Source organism: Rhinolophus hipposideros (genome assembly GCF_964194185.1).
Source record: "Rhinolophus hipposideros genome assembly, chromosome: 21".
Lineage (NCBI taxonomy): Eukaryota > Metazoa > Chordata > Mammalia > Chiroptera > Rhinolophidae > Rhinolophus > Rhinolophus hipposideros.
This window is the reverse complement of record NC_138067.1, coordinates 10,399,535-10,421,477: the sequence shown is the minus strand read 5'-3', so window position 1 is coordinate 10,421,477 and position 21,943 is coordinate 10,399,535. Positions and strand designations below refer to the sequence as shown.

At 54.0% G+C, this 21,943-nt stretch overlaps 1 protein-coding gene across 1 annotated transcript in view; it reads left to right on the top strand.

The window, feature by feature from the left end:
- Nucleotides 1-392: 392 nt before the first annotated feature.
- The window catches only part of CNGB1 (cyclic nucleotide gated channel subunit beta 1), a gene marked incomplete at its 3' end in the record, with an annotated part of 58,467 nt that continues 36,916 nt past the window's right edge, over nt 393-21,943 (top strand). Inside the window, exons 1-11 of the mRNA XM_081030915.1 lie at nt 393-568; nt 3,619-3,664; nt 3,862-3,898; nt 5,693-5,768; nt 6,434-6,615; nt 7,194-7,269; nt 8,317-8,353; nt 13,924-14,089; nt 19,150-19,237; nt 19,918-19,945; nt 21,540-21,802. Coding sequence (XP_080887041.1) covers nt 401-568; nt 3,619-3,664; nt 3,862-3,898; nt 5,693-5,768; nt 6,434-6,615; nt 7,194-7,269; nt 8,317-8,353; nt 13,924-14,089; nt 19,150-19,237; nt 19,918-19,945; nt 21,540-21,802 — 1,167 coding nt within the window. The 5' untranslated portion in view covers nt 393-400. The remainder of the gene's footprint in view (nt 569-3,618; nt 3,665-3,861; nt 3,899-5,692; nt 5,769-6,433; nt 6,616-7,193; nt 7,270-8,316; nt 8,354-13,923; nt 14,090-19,149; nt 19,238-19,917; nt 19,946-21,539; nt 21,803-21,943) is intronic.

Sequence of the window (21,943 nt, the reverse complement as noted above, 5' to 3'; positions counted from 1 at the left end):
GACTAGACCATGTACATTTTTCCACGTTGGTTCAAACAGATCTACTTTAGTTAATGGCTCCATAATGTTCCATTATTGGATGTATTATAATTTATTTAATATGTGCCCATCTTACCGGTGAACATTTAGGCACTTTCCAATAACCAGTGTTCTACTGATGGATATTTGAATGTTTTTCATCTTTTGCTATAACACTGTTGTGACCAACCTCTTTATACACATATGTTTGTGGGATTGAATATTTCTATAAGGTAAATAAATACCTGGAGATATAATAGCAAAAATATTTTAAAACATGAGGTTAGGGAAATGTGTAACCCACAAATGTGGTCCCCAAGGGGTAGGAGCAACTGGGAACACTGTGGGAGGTCTAAGGACTCTGTCCCCTACAGGTGTTGAGATGTTGGCCTGGGTCCAGAGGGTGCTGCCTCAGCCCCCGGGAACCCCTCAGAAGACAGAGATGGAGGAGGAGGAGGAGGGGCCAGAGCCTGTGCTGGAGGCGGAGCTGGAACCAGAGCCCCAGCCTGAAATAGCCCTCCAGGAGGCAGAGCTAGAGGAGGAGCCCCTGGTAAGAAACCAGGGCAAGGAAACGCATCCTGGCTGCCCTTGCTGCTCAGGGACTTCCCAGCTTGGGGCAGCTGCCCCTATGAACCTTCCACAACGGAGAAGGTTGGAGCCAGAAGGAAACATGGAGGTCACCTGGTTCTGTAACACACTGGACAGTAAATATTTTTGGCTTTGTGGGTCATGCCATCTCTGTTAATTACTCAACTCTGCCACCGTCCTGTGAAAACAGTCAGACAATATGTAAATGAATGAGCATGGCTGTGTTCCAATAAAATTAATTTACAAAAACAAGCAGCAGGCTGAATTTGGCCCACAGGCCAATGTTTGGCAATCTCTAGAGCAGGGTTGTCCAAACTTTTTTCAACGTTTTTCACCAAGGGCCATATGCGGTAAAATACACAAACAGCCGGGCCACTCACTCAAGGTGAAGTACGTATTGCCTCACCTGGTTTATTTAAGTAAACTAAATATATTTTTGGAGTTTGCTGCGGGCCAATAAAAAATGGATTGAGGGCCGCAGTGTAGACACCCCTGCTCTAGAGTCTAGAACAGAGGGACTGGAAGTAACCAGTCCATGAACTGTTTGTTACCAGTCCATGATGAGGTCCAGAACTTGCTAGAATGTAAATCCATCATGTAACTAGGCACACTGCTTAGTTTCAGTTGGTATTTGTTTTGCTGTAAGACTTTCTTCATGAAGGAAGTAGTGTGTTGATATACATTTTGGTGCAAACTGCTCGTGCACTGTGTAACAGTCACCGTTTGCAGACTGACACTGGTCCAGGGACCACACTCTAAGTAGTCCTACCTACTCTAGAACTTTCCTTGAAGCAGATCAAAACCTGCCAGTCTGCATCTCATTCATTCCGGAGCCTGATGACAACTAATTCAGAAGCTCAGTTAAACAGATTTGATTTAGCTTTTAATAAATGCCAGGCTCTCAGTGCTGGGAGCATAATGAATAAAGCACGGTCCCCGAAAGGTCAGCAGATAAGTACCTGGCCATGTGCCACACATAAGTACCTGTTTTGTGCCATGGCATATGAACTAATTTTCTGTCCGTGCATGTATACACATGTGCGCACATGCTTTGTGGATCACCCTTTGTGTATGGGTGTGTGTGCTCATGTATGTATTGCCTGTGCCTGTATGTAAATGTGAGAGTGAGTGTGCACATGTCTGTGTGTCCGTGTGTGCATATTGCACATGCACATGTGTGCACATGTAGCAGCAGGAGGCAATGCTGCAGAGGCAGATGACAGAGGCCAGACTCTACCTGGCTGCTGGAGGGGAATGGACGGTGTGACACAGAAGGAGAGGGAGAGCCCTGACTGGTGGCTGGGTGTGGGGGGGCTCTTCTCACTCCCTCTTCCCCTCAGCTTGCTCCAAGACTTCATAACTCTCTCTAACATTCCTCCATCTTCTCAGTCCATTGAAGTGGGGCAACTTCCTGGGGGATGATAGGCCTGGGGGCCACCCTGGATGGGCATAAGGACCCAGCCCTGGATGAGGGACCCCTGGGGTTAGGAGAAAGGGCATGTCCTAGGTGGAAGGTGAGGCTGCCATGATTTACAGAGATGATTATGAGAATGGAGTTGTGGATAGTGGTCGGGTCCTTTGTTGGGTAGGTCAGGGGCTGCCCCAACCTGAACCAGACTGGTCTGTCTGAGGGCTTACATGGTCCTGTTTGAACCCTCCAGCCACCTGAGGAGCCGTTTGAAGGGAAAGAAGTAGCTGCGACTGACCCAGGCCCTCAGGGTAAGTGCCAGAAGCCCACACTGGCAGGACCGGCAGTGGGAAGGGGCTGTGAGAAGCTTTCAGAGGAACCACAAGGCTGGCAGGCCCATTTTATAGATGAAGAAACTGAGGCTGAGAGAAGCAAAGGGTGGGCTCTTGGGGACTTTTTAACTGAGCTGACCTGGAACCCCCTTGGGGTTCTCCTCTCTCCCCTGCCTCTGACTTGACCTCCTCAACAGTGCACAAATGGGCCTCTCAGAGGCTCCAGATCTAAAGTGAGAGGGACTCTTTTCCAGACATACAGAAGGCTGTCTCTGCTCCAGCCACATCCCTCCAGGCCCAGGTCGCTGTGGTTCCTGAAGTGAACAGGTACCTATCACCCTCCCTTTCCTTAGGGCCAGACCCCATGCAAGCTAGGGAGCCATTGGGTGGTGGGGACCTGCAACTGCTCTCAGGTCCACAGTCAGTCCCAGGCAGAGTTTGGGACATTGTGAGAATTGGCGGAAGGGAGCCTCAGGCAGAGGCTGGGGGTCTCCTGGCCCAATGGGCAACGTGACCAAGAGAAATGGAGGATGAGGCCGGAGGTTTCTCAGTGCTTGGGTGAAGTGCAGATTCAGTGTGGTCAGAGCTTGTGATTTTCCCCCCTGAAGCCAGAAATCCAGACTTTTTCTCAACATCTCCTAATTGGCTCAGACATTTTAGACCATTGGTGCTTGTCCAAGCGAGCCTGTCCGTTGCTGGGGCTGGGGCTGGCCTCAGGCGGTGAGCCTGTGACCCTCACGTTTAAACTGATCAGCCTCCGTTACAAGGACCTCCCCACCCCCCAGGAAACCTTCAACCCTTCTGGAGCACAGATGTGTGCCAAGTGCAGGACGGGGACCCCTGGAGCCTGACTAAGGGTGATGGAGAGAACTGGCTGCTCTTGCTGGGCATATGATGAGGGTGGGCTTGGGATGGCCCCAGAGAGGGACACAAAGCTCGGGGGGAAGACACGTGGCTGAAGTCTCACAATGGGGACATAGGGGTTTGTGATTCAAACCAAGTTCTTTAGCTGCGGACTCACTCTGACCAGGTGGGGGCTGGGGAGTTGACCGGGGGCTGGTATCTCTGTCCCTCCCCAGTTCCAGAGGCTGGGTGCTGACTTGGCTCAGGAAGGGTGTGGAGAAGGTCATCCCGCAGCCCGCTCATGGTGGTTTGGAGGGCTCTGTTCAGGTACTGCTGGGGCTGGGAGCTGAGGCGGGTGGTGAGAGCCCAGCACCTGGGCTTTCTGCTGACTTCTGTCTGTCTGTCTGTCTGTCTGTCTGTCTGTCTCAGCAAGCAGGAGCACAGATCCTTGGGCACTGCAGCACTGGGGGCTTAGGTAAGGCCAGGAGATAGGATGGCTTTACAGGGGTGGAGCTGAGGAGTGGTTGGGCTGGGCCCTGCCTGTGGGGAGAGAACACAGGACCAGAGCTTCTTACCTGACTGGCCCCGGGTTTCACACCCGGTTTTGAGTTGGGCTGCCTGGGGGGCTCTGGGTAGGCCTCTTGCTGCTGACCCCCTTCCTTTCATCTGCAGATGGACCCAGTGAGGCAGATAGGGTCCAGGATACTGGGTGAGTCCCCATCCCTGAATGCTGGTTTCGGAGCCCCTGAGCCTCATCTGTAGTGTGTGTGGTCGGGGGAGCGGGCTGTTCAGAGCCCAGGGTCTTGTGTTTAACGGTAGATCCCACCTAATCCACCACCACCTCAGTGTGTGATCTTGGACATGCCTTCCATCTCTTCTGGACCTCACATTTCTCATCCAAAACAATGGGGATGATGGGCCCTGGGCTACCCATGGTTTGTTATATTGATTACTAGGCGACCTCCAGGTGGGGGACACCTTCTGAGGCTAGGAGGAGGCATGGATGAGCTGCTCATGAATGGGTTTCATGTCGGGTGGGTGCCGTGTGGAGCCCAGGGGCAGGGCTTGGGCCACCGTGGGGACATTGGGGTGCCCAGGTTGGCCCCACAGTTGGCAAAAGCTTCAAACTTCTCAAAGCTGACTGAGACAGGTGGCTACCTTGTCATCAAGGGTGGCAGGCTGAGTGAGGATGGCAAACGGGGGAGCCCATGTCCTTCTCCAGCGAGGGACCATGCTCAAGGAGGGGCCATGCTCAGTTCCAGTGGCCTCTGCCCTGCCGGAGTGTGGGCCCAAGGTGGCCAGATCCTCCTGGTTTTAAAGAGAAGCTAGAAATTTAGTGGTTTTTTTTGTGTTTTTTTTGTTTTTTTTTGGTCAAATCCTTAAGTTTAAATGTTGCCAACTAATTGAAAAGTTTTCAGAACACTGTGGGCTTCCCAAATAAGCCTGAAGGCTCCAGTTTGCAATCTCTACTGGAAATCTAGAGTCATACATTCATCTCCATTCATCCCCTTCCTTCCTTCCTTCCTTCCTTCCTTCCTTCCTTCCTTCCTTCCTTCCTTCCTTCCTTCCTTCCTTCCTTCCTTCCTTCCTTCCTTCCTTTATTCATTCTTTAGACTATAGGGTCCTTGAGCTCAGGGGCTTTTGTCTTGGTCACTGCTGAACACCCAGTGTCCAGCACAGTACTTGCCTTAGTGAGGGGACTCAGCAAAGAGAGGTTCAACAAATGGATGAATTAATGAATGTATACAATCACCCTTTCCACTTATTTATTCATTATTCCAGTTCTCCCTTCAATTCTTTTGCCTTCTGGAAGCAGCCCAGGTCAGGGATCCCCAGGGCTACTTAGCTGACTTGTGGAACCAGTAAAGTGATTTAGGATAACGGTACCCAGAGGACATGCCAGCTTTCTTTTGGGCCATACTTGGGGGTGTGGTTCCCCTGGGAACATGGAGCTTCTCGGAGGAGGGAGGGGCTGCCTGGAGGCAAGAAGGGTCTGGGACCCAATGTTGGCCCCAGGACAGCTACATAATTTGTGGGGCCCAGTGCAAAATGAAAATGCAGGACTCCTTTAAGAAACTTATTAAGAATTTAAGACTGTGATAACAGAACATTAAATAAAAAATGGTTACTTTTAAGTGTGGGGCCTTGTGTGACTACACTGCTCACTGACCTTTAGACTAGACCTGTTTATTCCTGTCGCGGGGGCCCCATGGCTGCATTCAGGTCCCTAAGCGGCCCCCACCCCTCACCTGCCGCCCAGGAGACCACGGCTGGGCCTGTTGTCCCAAAGCCTGGCCCAGCCCAGTCAGAATGTGAGGGTGGCAGAACTTTTCCCACCACCTAGGATCCAATACAAGGACCCCACTGAGCAGAATGAGAGCCGAGGGTGAGGAAGGGCTGGATGAGGAAGGGCTGGGCGAGGCCTCGGACCCCAGCAGGCACTCAGGACAGCGTGGCTGGCCACTCTGTCAGGCCGCTCAACTGACCACCATCCCCTCTGTAGACCCGGGCCCTGGCTACTCAGGTGCTTTGAACAGAATCTAGAGAAAGTGTTGCCTCAGCCTCCAAAAACCTCCGAGGTAAGTGGAGGAAAAGGGGTAGCAGGAAGCTGACCACGTGGGAGGATTTTTGGGGTCCCAGGAAGGGCCCGCCTACTCCAGCCGTCTATCCCCATGCCTCATCCCCAGGGCTGATGGAGGGGGTGATCTCCCCCTTGGAGGGTCCTTGATGGGAAGAGTGACTGCAGAGGGACAGGGGCTCAGGAGAAGGACGGTCCAGGGCACAGCTGGCCAGGGGAGGGAGTGCACAGGGCTTGCTTCTCTCCGTGCCCTCACTCCCTGTTTATGATCTAGGGCCGCAGAGATGGATGTGCACATGCTGCCTTGGGCCCAGGTACAGAGAGGGGACCATGGAAGGGACTGCCTGGGATGGTCACAGGCTGGGCTGGGGGTACAACTGAAGCCTGGGGGATCCTATGGAGAGGTTCAGTGCTTGCCAGGAGTGGGCTGTTACGGGGGGGCTTTGGAACCCCTGCCCCAATCCGGAGGGGAAGGCAGGGGCCTGGGACAGCCTTGTGAGGTCTTAGACAAATCTGTCCCCCTCCCTGGGCCTCAGTTCCATGTCTGTCTGATGACAGCTGTGGGTGAGTGGTCCCAGTGGGCTCCCCAAACAGTCATGTTGGCCCCTCAAATCCGGACCCTGTACCCCTGAGGGCTCACACGGAGCCCTGCCATGTCATCTTTAGTCTCCTGTTCTCTGCTGCTTAGAGCCCCCAGGACCACCCTTAGAAACGGAGCCCAAGCTGCAGGCCCCAGAGAGCCTCTCCCTGCCCATTCCTGGCCCCCTGGAGACCGAAGAGGAGCTGACTCCAGAGCCCCAGCCTGACTTCCAGGCTTCCTCCCTGCTGCCCCCGAGAGACCCTGCCAGGTGAGCCCCCAAATGCCACACCTTCCATGGGCTGCAGGATCTGTGCTCCATCCCAGCCCAACACCCAATCTGCGCGAAACTAGTTTGTTAAATTGTAAAAGTAACACATGTCGCTGGGAGAAAACTGAAAGGGGTTTCCAGGGCCCCTTCCCAGGGCAACGGAATCGGCAGCTTCTCTTCCTTCCCCAGTTTTCAGGCACAGACGAGCTTGTCGGAACATTTCACGCTCCTCTGACAATAACAAACCACATATACTGTTCTGCATCTTGCTTTTTTCACCTGATAATATATCTTCGAGGTGGTTTTATGCATCTAGGTCTGCTTTATTCTTTCCACAGCTGAGTGGTGCTCCATTATATGGATGTTCCAGCTTTTATTTAACCATGCGCGTTTGAGCAGCAGTCAGAGACTTACGGAGGGAGGCCAGGGAGGGGAACAGTAATCTTTGCGGGGAGACCTGGTTCCAGTCTGCCTTCTGGCAGGCTTGCTGTCTGCCTTTGGCGGGCGAGGGGTAGAGGCGGAATCTGACTCTGGCCTCACTTTCCCACCTGGACATGGCTGCTCTCTCCCACCCACAGGTTGGTGGCATGGCTTCTGCACAGGCTGGAGATGGCCCTGCCGCAGCCAGTGCTCCGTGGGAAGGCTGGGGAGCAGGTGGGTGCTGCGCTGGAGGAGTGGGGACCTTGGGTGGTGGTGGTGGGGGTCTTGGGAGCTCAGGCAAGGGTGGGATGATTGGCCGGTGTCCGGTGTGGAGCATGGGGGGCAATCATATAGAAGGAAGAAGGGAGCCTGCAGCGGGAGCCCAGCCTCCCAGCCTGCCTATCTGAACAGCTCACGTTCATTCCACACACGGTCTCTGAGGCACTGCCCACAGGGGTGATGTGTGCTGGCCCAGCCCTGCCTGTTGGGAGGTCCCAGTTGCACAGTTGGTGGGGGAGGTGCTTCCATGATGGGGAGCAGAGAGGATGTGGGGTGCAGAGGAGGCATGTCCAGGGAGCATCAAGGAAGGCTTCCTAGTGGAGGCGGTCTGCAAAGTCAGACTTGAAGAAGTACAAAGTGGGAAGGTGAAAGTGAAGGCAGGTGGTTTGGAAAGCGCCCTTGAGGCAGAGGATCGGCATGTGGGAAGGTCCAGAGAAAAGAAAGAGCTGAAATGTTCTGGGAGGAAGTGGGGCTCTAAGGAAGCCAGGATCTCTGTGTGCATCTTGACAATCTAGGGCTCCAGTATGTCCATGTCTCTTCTTCCTCTCCCTCTCCGAGAACCTGGTCGGTCTCTGCCCTTCTCTCTTGGGGGCAATTGGACACCTTCATAGAAGCACCTGGAACTGGGAGGCAGGAGGCCTGGTCCCAGTCCGGGGAAGTAGGAGTTGGACAGGCAGCCTCAGGGCCCCTTCCCTGCAGGCTGAGCCCTCAAGCTCTGAATTCGTGCAGCCTCTGCAGGTGGCAGAGGAAGCCTAGCTTTGGAGTTTTCCAAGAGGAGGAAAGGGGGCCCTGGTGGCAGGAAAGATTAATCCGTGGAGATGCCTTCACAGAGAGGTGAGGTCCCTGAGGATAGGAGTGGGGGGCAGAGAAGCAAGGGCATCTTCTGTGGGTATCCTAGGGGAGGGGGAAAACCCTCCTGCACCTGCATGAGCTGGGGGGTCGTTGAAGCAGGAGGCCGGTGAGGAGGCCACAGCAGTTGTTTTCCCCTTCGTTCCTATGTAGGAACCTGATTCCCCTGTGACATGTGACGTGCAAACTAGTAAGTGACATGTGAATGGATCCTTGTGTGTGTCTTTGGGAGGATTGCTGGGTCTGAGCATGCGTGGGTGGGGGGCTGTTCCTAGCCAGGCCTGGACTTGCTCTGGGGGCACATTCAGGGTCTCCTAACCTGGGGCTGTGGGAGCCCATGGTCTGTAGACCCCATCTCAGGTCAGCCTGGCCAGGTAGCCAGAGCATGGCCCAGAGCCAGATGGTGGCTGGAAGCCCCTGCTGGGGGCTGGGGAGAGGGTGGGGGGGAGACCTGGCCTGCCTTCCTGCTTCCATCCAGAGGAGACAGTTCTGAGGCCAAGTCGATGGGCCTCCTTTCCTGCTGACAATACCCAGAGAGAGCTCCCCACGACGCCCTGGCAGCTGGGCCAGTGGGTTTGGTTAAGCAGAGTCCCTGGTTGGGGGGTGAGAGGAGAGGGATGGGGTTTCCCTGGAGAACTGCATCCCATAGATTCCAACTCCCTTGAACTGGGAGGGCACCCCCAGATTATGGATGGGTTGGGGAAGTGCATGCTACCTTTCATGCTAGCCCTGCGCCAGGACTGGGGGGCAGACTGAGGCCAGCAGGGGATGGTTGGGTCCAAAATCTGGTCTTCCTTCATCTCATGGCCTTTGAAAAGGCATGTGGTGTACAGAGCACCCATCCATTCATCCATCCATCCATCCATCCATCCATCCATCCATCCATCCATCCATCCACAAAGGGCCATGGAGGGCCTGCTATGTGCCAGGCCTGTGATGAGAGCTAGAGGTGAGCAAAGCAGAGTTCAGGGCCTGTGGGTGGTGGCCCTATTCCTCCCTGACCCAAGCCCCATGACACGCTCCTCACATGTGTGCAACCCCAGCCCCACTGAGCTGATGGTGGTCTTTACGAGCACCCTATGACCCGGAGCACAGACCGGAGGCCAGCTGACTATGGATCTTGGGTCTGAGAGCGTCCATGGGACGCGATGGGGTGTGTATAATTGTGACTACTTTGTGAGGGGGAGGCCTCAGAGCAGGGCTCACTCAGTCTCCTGGAGCTTGTGGCCATCCTGGAGGGTACAGAGCAGGGACCCCCATGGCTGTTGGGGCAGGCAGAGAGACAGAGACGTGCCCAAAGTCACAAAGCAAGTTCTCACGGAGCAGAGATGGAGTCCATTTGGCCTGGTAGCAGTTGCTCAGTCAAGCTGAGGTTAGTGAACAGAAAAATTTTCCTGAAACAGAGACCCTCCCAGGGGCTGCTGAGAGCTCTGAAGATACAGTTCCTGGCCCTTCTCATCCTCCTCTCTGCTCCTCTGGAGGGAGGCAGGATTCGCAGCCAGCTGTGGACAGGGCCTCCCTGTGTGCAGGAGTGTGGGGGTCAGGGGTGGGAGTAGGGCAGCAATGGGGCAACTCAAAACCAGGGCCAGAAACTGGGCATTAGTTTCCTGGGACTGGCAAAACAAAGGACCACAGACTGGGCACCTGAACAGCGGAAATGTATTCTCTCATAGTCCAGGAGGCCAGAAATCCAAACTCCAAGTGCTGGCAGGGTTGATTTCCTCCTGGGGCTCCGAGGAATAAACTGTCCACGCCCCTGTCCTGCTTCTGGTGGCTGTGGGCCGTCCTTGGTGCCCCTGGGCTTCTAGCTTCCCTCTAGTCTCTGCCTTTCCATCTGTGTCCGTCAAATATCCCTCTCCTTTCCTGTATAAGGATACCAGTCACTGGATTTAGGGTCCACCCCGAATCCAGGATGATCTCTTCCTGAAATCCTTAACTAATGACATCTGCGCAGACCGTATTTCCAAACAAGGTCACATTCCCAGGTACCAGGAGTTAGGACTTGGATTGTTTTGGGGGGGACACTATGAAACCCACTCACTACGCAGGGTGACCCTAAGGGTCTGGGGGTGAGTGTCCCTCCATTCTCCCCACGCCATCCCCCAGCCTCTCTATTCTTTACTCATTCAGGCGCTCATTCATTCATTCCCTCTACCTGTCCACCCAGCCACCCATCCTTCTGTCTTCTCCTTTGTTTCAGGGATGGCAGCAGCTGGAGGCCTCTGAAACAAGGGAGAAGGGAGCCTGGGAGAGTGCAGATGGACAAACGGACAGATGGATGGAAGGAAAGAAGGGTGTCCTGAAGAGAAGATCTGCAGGGGAGGGGAGAGGGATGGCCGTCGACCCCCCCACCCTCTTGAACAGTGACCCCTGAACTTCCCCAGGCTCCCAGGCAGGATGAGGATGAATCAGAGCAACCTCCTTCAGTCCCAGAGTTGCTTCTCGGGGACCAAGGCCGGCATCTTTCAGGCAGAGCAAGGGGGAGCCTGTGGCACTTAGGCTAGACAGCAGGAGGACTTCCCACCAGAAGGTGGGGAAAGCCTGTGAAGGAAGGGCTGAGGGGACATCTGCACAGCACCGTGCCTGCCACACACTTGGTGCCACCTCCCCACCCCCGACAGATTTTCCCACAAGGCTTTCTTCTTAGGCTTGGCCATGTTTTCTCTCTCAGAGGGTCAGAGCCACCCGTGGATGGCAACAGATGCTTTCATAGATATTAAAAAGCATAAATTAGCACGTTGAACCTGTGATTGCATGTTACTGCTGCAGATAAGCTAAAATGAGCACTTAGGCTTGAAAAGTGGGAGGATGGAATGAGGTGTGATACGGGGGTTGCAGGGAGGAGCAGTAGCCAGGAGTCCTGAGCCGGTTGCCCTGGGTCCCAGCTGGCCCACGGGTGTCTGTGTGTGAGGCAAGGAGAGATTTTAAAAATTAGAATTAGTTGCCAACATTTAAACATCAGGTGGCTTTACGTAGAAGTCTGGCTTCTCTCGAAACCTGGGAAGATCCAGTGGTAATGGGCTCACGCTACGCTTGTGAGGACAGTCTGAGCAGCGGCTGCCTCCTGCCCTCCACTTCACCCATATGCACCACCCCCTGGCAGGGCGGGCCTTTGAGTTCGAGAACCCTGAGGCGGTGAGGGGAGGGCAGCCTGGTAGAGGAAATCAAGTGAGCAAATGCCTACAGGTAAGAGAGGGAGAGTGGGGGCTACTTCAGCGAATCCCAAGTCCTTGATGCAGAAGGGTAAAGTTAGGTACTGATTTCAGGGAACTAGGGTGTAGGCAATGGGGAGCCATTTAAGGTGGTTGAGCAGGGAAATGACTTCGCAAATTTTGCTCTGAGGCTGAGCAAGCGTTGGCAGCAGGGGAAGTGACCAAAGCAGGGTTCTTGAGCTTTGGGCCCCATCTGAAGTGTCTTGGACTTAGGCTTACCAAAGAGGATGGAGGCTTTGAGCCACGGCTTGGGCTTTGCCAACAGCCCAGGGTCCAAGTGGGGGCCTGGAATCTGTGCCCCTGGCTCCCTGTCCGCTGGTCTTAGAAACAGGAGCTCTCTCCCGAGATGGGGCTGGTAATCTTCACAGCTGGAGTCAGAGCCCCATTCCCGGCCCTAAGGGGCACCTTAGGCTGGCAGAGAGGATGCTGGCCAGGAGGTGGAATGCCCCTGAGGGACTCCAGGGGCAAAGTTTAAGCCCCGGATGGAGCAGCAGTTTCCACATGAGCCTGAGCACCCACAGTGCTTTAATGGGCGAGCTGTGACCTGAGAACCTGAGGGGCCCGGAAAAGCCAGGACAGCTGTGAATCAGATGCCTGAGGAAAGATGGTGAGACGGTGTTTTCTTCTCCAGGCCCACTCGGGACTCTGAGTCAGGATCAGCGTGGCCGATTGCCCTAGGGCTGCCCTTCCTGCCTGGTACCTGGGGTACCATCCTTCTTAGCACCATAGACTCTTTGACTGTAAAACAGGGATGTTTTAGGGCATGCCTTGCAGGCCTAGCACAGAGCTGAAAGGAGGAAATGCTTGTAAAATGTTCACTCACTAAATGGAACATAAAAAGAAAAGGTTAATGAAAAGAAAAGTGGAGATGTAAGCAAGGAGACATCAACTCTTCTGGACGCCAAATGCTGGGCTCATCGAGCACCCATTACGGAGAGGCCGCCAATGCCGGGAGGCCCTCATGGGGCACATTTATCACCTGGGCTAGCACATCAGGGAAAGAGGCAGGAGTCAGGCAACCTGGCGCTGCCTCCCACATCCTGTGTGTCTTTGGACAAGTCACTCAGCCTCTCTGAGCCAGCTCTCTGGTCTATAAAATGGAAAGAGTACCGTTCTCAACCTGCAGGGTTGCCGTGAATGCTAATAAGCTCACAGGCCAGGGGATGTTCTGTCCCCTGCTATGTCAGGCAGGAACCTGTACCATCGTTGGACAGAAACATAGAACGACACGTACGACACATCCCATTACCGGATTTAGGGCCACATGTGGAGAAGCCTCCCTGGTCAAAGCCCAGGGCTGCTTGTTGGGTCAGAGGAGCTAGGACCAGGTGTGGAAAAGGCTAGTTCAAGGTGTATGTGGGAGGTTTCCCTAGTGGGGAGGCAGGCGCTCCTCTGTGAAGCAGGGTAACCTCTGTACATAGAAGCCAGAAGGCGGGAGCCAGGAGTGAGGTGACTCTTAGAAAGTATTCAGCCTCATGCCTGGTGCATGGGAAGCACCCCATAAAAGGTGTTGACCTGTGTCTCAGTTTGCTTATCTGTAAAATGGGGTATAACATAAAAGAGGGAAAGTAAAATGGGGATAATAATTATTCCCACTACAAAAGGTTGATGGGAGGACTAATTGAGTTAAACCACGTACATCACTTAGCACAGGGCCTGGCACATAGTAAGTGCTCAATAAATGTGACTGCTATTATTATTACTGTTCTACACCATGAACAGTAACTTCCAAAGTCACAGGGTAAGACTGGAGGCCAGCTTCCATTTAAAGTCACCGTTAGTAATTCATGCTTGGCTTGAGCGCCACCAAGGCCCCTGGAGCTTTTTGGAAACACTTGGTATCCAGGCAATCTCTCCCTTTCTCCCTTTCTCCTGCCTGAGACGCCCCTGCACCCACTTCTGCCAAGCTCACAGCCCCACAGTGTTTTCATTGTCGGGGAGCATGGCACTTGGAGAAGTGTTGAAAACTGCAGACTCTTCTCTGAAGGTGGGACCAACTCCATGAGAAAGTTGAACCCCTTGGAGAGTGGAGCCTCTAGGTCCAGGAGGGAGAGACTCCCAGAAGCAGGTGTTGAGATAATAGGCGTGTAGTATGCTGTCACCAGGGGGTGGCATCTAGAGTGCCGGCAGTGGGGAAGCTCTCCCTGCAGCCCTTGGGACATTCCAGGCCACCCTGCACCTGGATGTGGCAGTTGAACCCTGAGCCTGGGTCTTTTGGCATCACCTGCAATACCGTGGTTAGAAGCATTGTTTCTGCTTCTGCACAAACTCCAAAGAGGCCCCAAGGAGACAAAGACTACCTGTAATGGAAGCTCTGTCTCAAGAGGAAAAAGAGGGGGAAACTGATGGAAGAAGATAGGGTGAACGATCGTGGACTTCAGCCCATCACATTAGCACCACTCTTGTTGCCAATGGTCCTACTGATAATGGTATGTCCTCTGCTTGGCTGAGAGCTGGTGCATGGCTGGTGATGGCCAAGGCTCCCTGTGTGGTCCCTGGGACTTGGAGTCCCAAGCCCACTCTCCCTCACACCCTGTGTCCCCTGCAGTCAGCATCCTCCCTGGAAGGCCAGATGAGCCGGATCTTGTCCTGGAGGAGGTTGACCCTCTAGGGGACATTGAGGATGAGCATCAGGATGGCAGCACCAGCCGGCAGGGCTCAGAGGCAGCTCCAGCTTGTGACGAGGAGAACGAGGCCAGGGAGGAGATGCCCAGGTAGGAGCCAGAGAAGGCCCTGAACAAATGATGGGGAAGATAATAAGCACGTAGTGTAGAAGCAAAGGCATAAAAGGGCATAGAGTGTGAACCAAACCTGCCTTCCCTTCCCCTTCCCCCTAGACACCCATCCTTCTTCCCATGGGCACAGCAGCTGCCAGGTTCTGTGCCGTCCCAGAGACCATCTGAAGATACACAAGCATGGATGGACTCCCCTCTTTTTCTTTTCTTTCTTTCTTTTTTTTTTTTTTTGCACGAAAGATAGCATATCACATGAACCTACCTATCTGCACCTTTATTCATTCAGCAACGTACTTTGAGGTCTTTCCACCTTCAGTATGTAGAGATCATCCACATTTTCTTTTACAGCTGCCATTGTATTTTATTATATGGATGTGCTAGAATTTATTTAACCTGTCCACTATTGATGGACATTTAGGGTAATTCCAAAATGGTATTATTTATAAGCAATTCTACAATAAACACTCTTGTCCATGCGTATGAGTCCACCACAAGATGTCTCGGGTTCTCTGGTCCATGACCTACATTACAAAGATGGGGAAACTGAGGCCCAGAGAGGGTCAGGGGCTGACCTCAGGTCACCACCAGGATGGTGGGGGCTGAGACAGGCCCTTCATGCCGGGAAGAGGCCTTGTTGCTAGAGAGAGCCCGGGGCTGCTCAGGTGGGAGGCCCCAGGTTGAGTCTTGCTTGAGGAGGCCAGATCTGGTCTCTCAGCTGCAGGACATCCTACTAAACATGGGGCAGGAGGTAGGCTCAGGTGCACCTGCAGGTGGGCTCACCTCTTGCCTCTGACCTCATCTCAGGCGGCTGCCCCAGATCCAGGAAGAGAAGGAAGATGAGGAAGAGGACAGAGAGGAGGAAGATGAGGAAGAGGAGGAGGACCCTGAGTAAGGCGCTGTGCCCCTGGCTAAGGGGTGACCCAGGGAGGTGGGGTTACAGGGAGGGGTATCTGGCTTCTGGGGTAGGAATGCCTTCCTTTCTTCTGTGCTGTGTGCCACGGGGCACTGACCAGAGGGGCTGGGGAAGCTGGGGTCCCCCACTGTGCTCATAATGACCTGGGACTCAGTACCCACTACTCAGCACCCCCCCCACACACACACATATGTACAAGAATGCAACAGTGAGAAACATGGAGTGCACCGGCTCCATGAGGGTGGGGAGTTTCGTCTATGGTGTTCACTGCCATGTTCCCAGAGCCTAGAACAGTAGCTGGTTGAATGCACGGATGGATGGATGGATGGATGGATGGATGGATGGATGGATGGATGGACGGACACACGCAGTGGGCTCCCGGTTCTTCCTGGGATTAACAAAGCCAAGACACAGAGCTGTCTTTCTCCTTCGCAGCCTCCCCAGTGGTCAGTCCTATGGTTGCCTCTGATGCCTTGTAAGTCTTCCTGGATTCTGCTCCAGTGGCTGATTCTCCACCCACACCCATAAAGTTTTCAACATCCACACACACACAAGAGTCCAGTTAAGTAAAGGTTAAAAAATGGAGATCAGAAACCACTAAAAGTTATAATCATCAAACGTGCTAAAAGACTAGATCTTAATCATTCCTCAGGAGAGGACCTTCGACGCTGCCCAGCTTCCTTAGTGCAGCCTTGCTTGCTCTCTGCTTTCCACCTGCCTCTATGTACGGGAGCACATAGTAGGGAAGTTGTTCCCCCACTAAACCTGTGTGCCCAGCACAAAGGCCTGAAAACCCCTTTCTGGGCCGCTGCTCTTGAGCTGAAACCCCCCCTGAAGGCCAGTGATCCAATGTGCTCATACACATGCCCATGTACTAACTACACGTGTTCTCTGTGCACAGTGCACACAGGTACATATGCTCATACACATGCTTCTGCACTGCACATACACACACAGACACACATGACAGGTTAGGAACACATTATACCATGCATAGCCTGCATACACGCACAAGCACACACAGCACACACTCGTGCACACATGTACACTCACAGGCACACACGTACACACTTGCACATACCCACACTGCATGCATGCTCGTGTTCACCAGCACATGCATGCAGTTAGCCACAATGCTACAGGCGCACATACTCTCACACAAATGTTTGCCCAGAGTTTCAAACTCAGGGAACTTATAGGCCCCGGGGTCTCAGGTAGGGACGGGGACACTGTGCTAAGAGAGTGATCCCAGAGCCAGGGCCAGAGGGTGTGGTGTGGGCAAGAAGCTGGGCTGTCACAGGCTGGGGAAGGATGTTCCTGGCCTGCTTTGCAGAGGCACTGGGGTTACTGATGACGTGCGGGCCCTGGTAACGGGTAGATGGTCGCCTAGCGACCTGGTCTCTGCTGGCAACAGCTCAGCTTTTCCTAGCAACCGCAGCCTTTTGGTCCCCACCTGGCCTCCCTGGGGTGTTTCTGTAGAGTTCTCTGCACATCCTCTCAATCTGATTAGAAGCAGGAAAGATCAGTGGCTCATCCACCACTCGAGCCACATTGGCTCCAGAGCCAGTCTTGCAGGCTCGGGGCTGGGCTGGTACTCTCCAAAGTCTCTTTGTATGCACTGTCCCGGGGATTGGGATGAATGTCGTTGTCCCCAGCTGAATACCTGCACCATGGGCGTCCTTGTCGGCAAAGACAGCGAGACCCAAGTAGGTGGCTGTTCCTCCTAAGGGCTCCCCTCCTTCCTTCTTTTGTGGTTGGAGTGCCAGTTGAAGAGTCTGCTGAATGCAACAGTGAGAAACTTAATTTAGGGGCACAGCCTGCTGGGTGACTTGGGGAAGGAGGAGTGGGCTGTAAAGCCTTGCAAACTGGCTGCTGCTGCCACTCCCTGCACCATTAACTTGGAGAGCCGGGGGTCCTCTGGGATGCCCACCTCAGCCAGCCTGATCCTATACTTGGAATTCCCTGGGGTTTGCAACCTTCTAGAAGTCAATGGCCTGATACTTCTGGAACAGGCAGGAGGGGCTCTTGGCAGGCTCTGGGCATACTGCCGACCAGGGGCAGCATGGCTTTAGGCACGTAGGTTCCAGGACAGCCCCTGCTGGTGCTGGCAGCAACATGGTAGGGCTGGGTAGGTGTCTCAATAGCTGGAGATGTTTGTGAAAAACATTCCACAATCCATGTGCGTGATTCATAACCCTGATGAAGGCTGCCTCCTCTGGGATTAATAATAATAATAATAACAAAAACAATCACTATAACAGCTGCCATTCAATTAGCACTATTTCCTATGCCAGACACAGTGCTAAGGCATCTGTTATTAACCCCATTTCATAGACGAGAGAGCCCAGAGAAGCTCAGAGACAGTACGCTACACGTCCAGGGGTGCCTGGCAGAGAGTGCAGAGCTGGGCTTCTGTCCCAGGTAGGGCTGGCTCCAAAGCGAACGCTTGACACCACAGAAAAGGAAAGCTGCTGACCAGTCTTGACCAGAGTTGAGAATGACCCCTGACACGGGGAATCTTTTTTGACTTTTCCATGAGATTCTCAGTGGCCTTTCTGACCTTGCCCAAATAAATCAGGCTGGGCAAGTCCTACCCACTTAACAGATGAGCAAACAGAGGCAGCCCAAGGGTGACTTGTCCACGGACAGATGAGCAACCAGAGGCAGCTTCCTGGTGACTTGTCCACGGCCACTCAGTGACTTCCTGGCTGATTCTGGAATAAACAAGACCCAGAGAAGCCTCTGAGTAGACTTTGGGAAGCTCGTTTCCTGGGCCTGTCTGCTCTGAGAACCCAGGAGGGCATAGTTCCCATAATACTTTTAGGAGCCCATAAGAATCTTTTAATTTCTTTTAAAATCAGGCCAACAACAACAAAAACATTTTAGATGGAAAAGAATATTTTAATATATAATACGAACATAAGAACCTTCACGTAAATATAGTCACAAAATACAATTTTTAACGTATTTTTATGGAGAAAGTGGCCCGTGCAGGCTAACATGACCCTGCCCCATGAAAGTCATAACGTGCTCTTGCTTTTGTAACTGGAATCTCTTTGAGGCAATCTGTTTCTTCTTGGGCAGGGTAGAGAGTATGTCCCTGATAATTCGGGCCCCACGTGATGGAAATAACCATACAATGAAGAGAAATACAGGTGTCTGAATCCTCCAGATACTCACCTCACTCTTCCACGTCACGTGTTGCTGTGTAGACACTCAGAGGCAGGCAGCAGAGTGTTAAGTATGTGGCCCTGGGGTCGGAGACACCTGTGTTTCATCCACACATTCCTTGTACAGGCTGTGTGACCGTGGACAGGCCACTGGACCTCTCTGAGACTCCGATTTCCAAGCTAGAATGAGATGAGTCGCAGCCCTGGTCTCTCAGGGTTATTTGGGTGAGGGTTCAGGGAGATCTGAGCATGAAAAGTACTGGGCCCAGAGCCTGGCACACAGCCTGTGGGAGCAGCTGCGACAATACGATTGCCGGTTGATTGTGCTCCCAGGCTGCTGACTCCAAACTGACTGGGGCTGCCATCTGGCCCCACCGCCCCTCCCACCTCGGGAGGGCCAAGAATAGAGGATGATGAATCCAGGTTTTCTGTGGGAGTTTGGTCAGGTCAGTTCACCTCTCTGGGCCTCAATTTTCTCATACTCTCTGCCCTGCGTGCATCACGAAGGTTGCCTGGAAACTCTCAGAGGGGAAATGCCGGTCATATATTTTGAATACTATCCAGCGCCCTTTGGTCACACCCCAGAGGACAGTTTCTCAAACCGTCCTCCGTGCTTTCTTTGCACATGATAGTCCCCTTCCCTGATGCCCTTCCTCACCTATTTCTCATGGTCAACTCATCATCCTTGAGGCCCAGTTCACAGGCCACCTCCTCTGGAGCAGAATTGTGGCTGTGCCCTTCACAGCCCCTTGCTGCAGCACATGTCAGACTGGGAGATGGTTAGCAAGACATGGGGTCTGCCACCCGCCCTGTGCTGGAAGCGGCATGTGGGCAAGGACCTATTCTCGGGCATATGTGGGCCCCAGCTCCCAGCACAGAGCTGGCACTCAGCAGGGTTTAGGAAACGTTTCACACTCCTAACTCCAGCCCTTCCCTTCTTCCTCTCTGGGTCACAGTGTTTTGCTGGAGAGCTGTCAGGTGACGCAGGCCGGTGAGGACCTGAGCCGTGTGGGCGGGACTGAGCCCCAGAGGGCCTCACGCCAGGTATGGATGGAGTGGTTGGTACCAGGCCTGGCACCTGGCTCCCTCAGAGGCCTGCACGGGTGTAAGCCGAAGGGGCTGGTCCCCCAGGGGATGGTGACAGCTCACCAGAGAGAGGGGAGCAGGGTGGGGGGTCTCGCGAAGCTCTGCTTGTCCCAGGGGTCAGATGGCGTTAGCAAGGGCCTTGGGTGACACAGCTGAGGGTGGGGGACCTACACTTCAGTCCCCACTTGGCTGTGTCACCCTGGACAAGTCTCCTCCCCGCTCTGGACCTCCGATTCACTAAGTGGCCACTTTTGTAAACTGGGGCTAAACCCCCTCCACAGAGTGTGGTACATGGCTGTACACTGTAAAGTGCAGTGCCCGGTGGGGAAGCCTGTGGGGGTGCCTTAGTTGTTTTGTCCCCACATACGCAAAGCTGCATAAGAGCCCCTTGTTACATGTGACAAGTCCAAGTGTTGGGGCCTGGGGATCCTGTGTGCTCCGCCCTCTGCAGCGTGGAGGCCATCTCCCTGGATGCCTCAGAAAGTGGGAGGGCAGGGCCTGGCGGGCTGGGCAGGTGAGGAGTAGACTTGGGGCCCATGAGGACCCCTGAAGGCAGATCTCCTGACAGGGGCTGGGCTGGGTGAGGGCTGGGCAGGGGCTTGATGGTCACAGCTCTGTTTCCACTTTATTTTTTGCAGGAGGAGGCCGTGGACGCCAGCTCAGGAGGTAGTTGTGTGTGGTGGGGCGGGGGGGGACAGTTATAGGATGTCCAGGATACTTTCAGGCTGGGGGCAACCTGGCACAGGGCACACTACCTCCTATCCCTCCATCTCCACCCTCCCTACACCCCTTCACCTGTCCCATCCTCAGGCAAACCCCTCCTCTGGGTCTTGGGGCCACATTGTCAGAGCCTGGTGATGTATTTTAAAGGCTCCAGGGGCATTACCCTGAGGTTCCAGGATTCCAGCAGGCCTGGGGAAACCCTGCTCCCAGCCAACCCTGCCTGTCACCTCCCTCACTGAGAACACAGCTTTCCGGGCTACCAGCCAGCAGCGGTTTGGCTCAAACAGGACATATCTGAGTGAGAACTGGGGCCAGAGCTTGCTAAGGACATGTTCTAGACTCCACATCTCTCAATGAGCTTTTTCTTACTGCTAAGAGCTCCAGGCTGGACCCAGCACAGGCACTTTGCTATTATGTATCACCGCCTCCGATCCTGAGACCCCAGACACTGGAGGGACAGAGTCCAGGGGAGCTGAGGACATCTGGACACTGAGTGAAGAAACAGTAATTGTACCATGATGCTTGTGTCCCAGCCGGCCAGGGATTGAGACGGGACTGGAGCCAGGTATCCTAAACCCGGCATCTTGAGTTTGTCCCCCATCTCATCTTTGAAAAATATCCCTGTCAATTTCAACATGCATCTGTAGGAAACCTACTAAGTCTGCACCCACATAGATAGATAAGGCCAGGCTCACCTGGGTACAGACTCGGGTTCCATGGGGCTGCCTCTGCCCCTTCCTCAGGTCATTTGGAAGCAGGTGGTCTGGGAACCACACTCTGAGAAAAACACTGAGGCACGGCCATTTTCTGCCACTACTCAAAAGTGTGGACCTAGAACCAGCAGGTTTGCTGTCACTGGGAGCTGTTTGGAAATGCAGAATCCCAGGCCCCATCCAGAATCTGCATTGTAACAAGACCCTTGGTGATTTGTCTGCACATTAGTGTTTGAGAGGCTTTGAGCCCCAGTTCTCACACATGACCGCATATCGGAATCATTTGGGGATATTAAAATTCCTGGTGCCCAGCCTGACCCCAAACCATTACATCAGAATCTCTGGGATGGGCCCCAGCATCAGACATTTCTAAACCTCCCCATGTGATTCTGTGTGCAGCCCAGTTGGGAACCAGGGCCCTAGGAGAAGTTACTGCTTCTGTTTGAAGTGAAATTAATTAAGCTCAGGGGTTTCTTTGGAATGGAAAATCCTACCAGGCGAGGAAAGTTTGAGTCCTGAGTCTGTGAGTCGAAGGGTCTGAGGCGTTCCGGGTTCTTTGATTCTGATTTTTTGAGCCTAGGTGAGAAATGCTACTGGTGGTTGGTCAGCAGAGAGAGCACAGGCATTGGGGGCCTCCGGGCTGTCCCTCAGAGCTGTAGGGCAGACCAGCCACATGACATGGTGGTGTGTTCGCCATTAAACTCCAGGGACGAGTGTGATGCTCCAGACATTGGGTGTAGCTGCTGCAACTGCAGGTGGGCACCGGGCTGGAGCCCCACTTCCCCTGCCTCCCCCAACTCTGTGCTCCTCTGTGCCATTCCCAGGGCCGCGCCTCTGCCTGAGACCCTCTGGCCCCAGCACCATGGCCAAACCAGGCCAGGATACGGATCTGAGTCGCCTGGTCCAAGACCAGCTGCCTGGCCAGGTGGCCCCCAGCCTGGCCCCCCCAAACCTGGTGGACCACCTCCCCAATGTGCCCCGCTACCCCCCAATCACCCGCATCCCTGTGCTCGTCTCCCGGAGGACGGCCTTGTCCAACTCCAGCTTCGCCAAGGAGACCAGGAGCGCTGTCCGTCGCCTCGGTAGTGTGAGCTCAGCCACCCACATGCTCGTGCCGTGGTGTGTGCTTTGCATGGCTTGGGCTTTCCCCGCGTGGGAGCCATGGGCGTGGTGTGGGGCCATGGATCTTCCTCCTCTGCTGACCAAAGCCTTCATCGTGCTTTGTGGC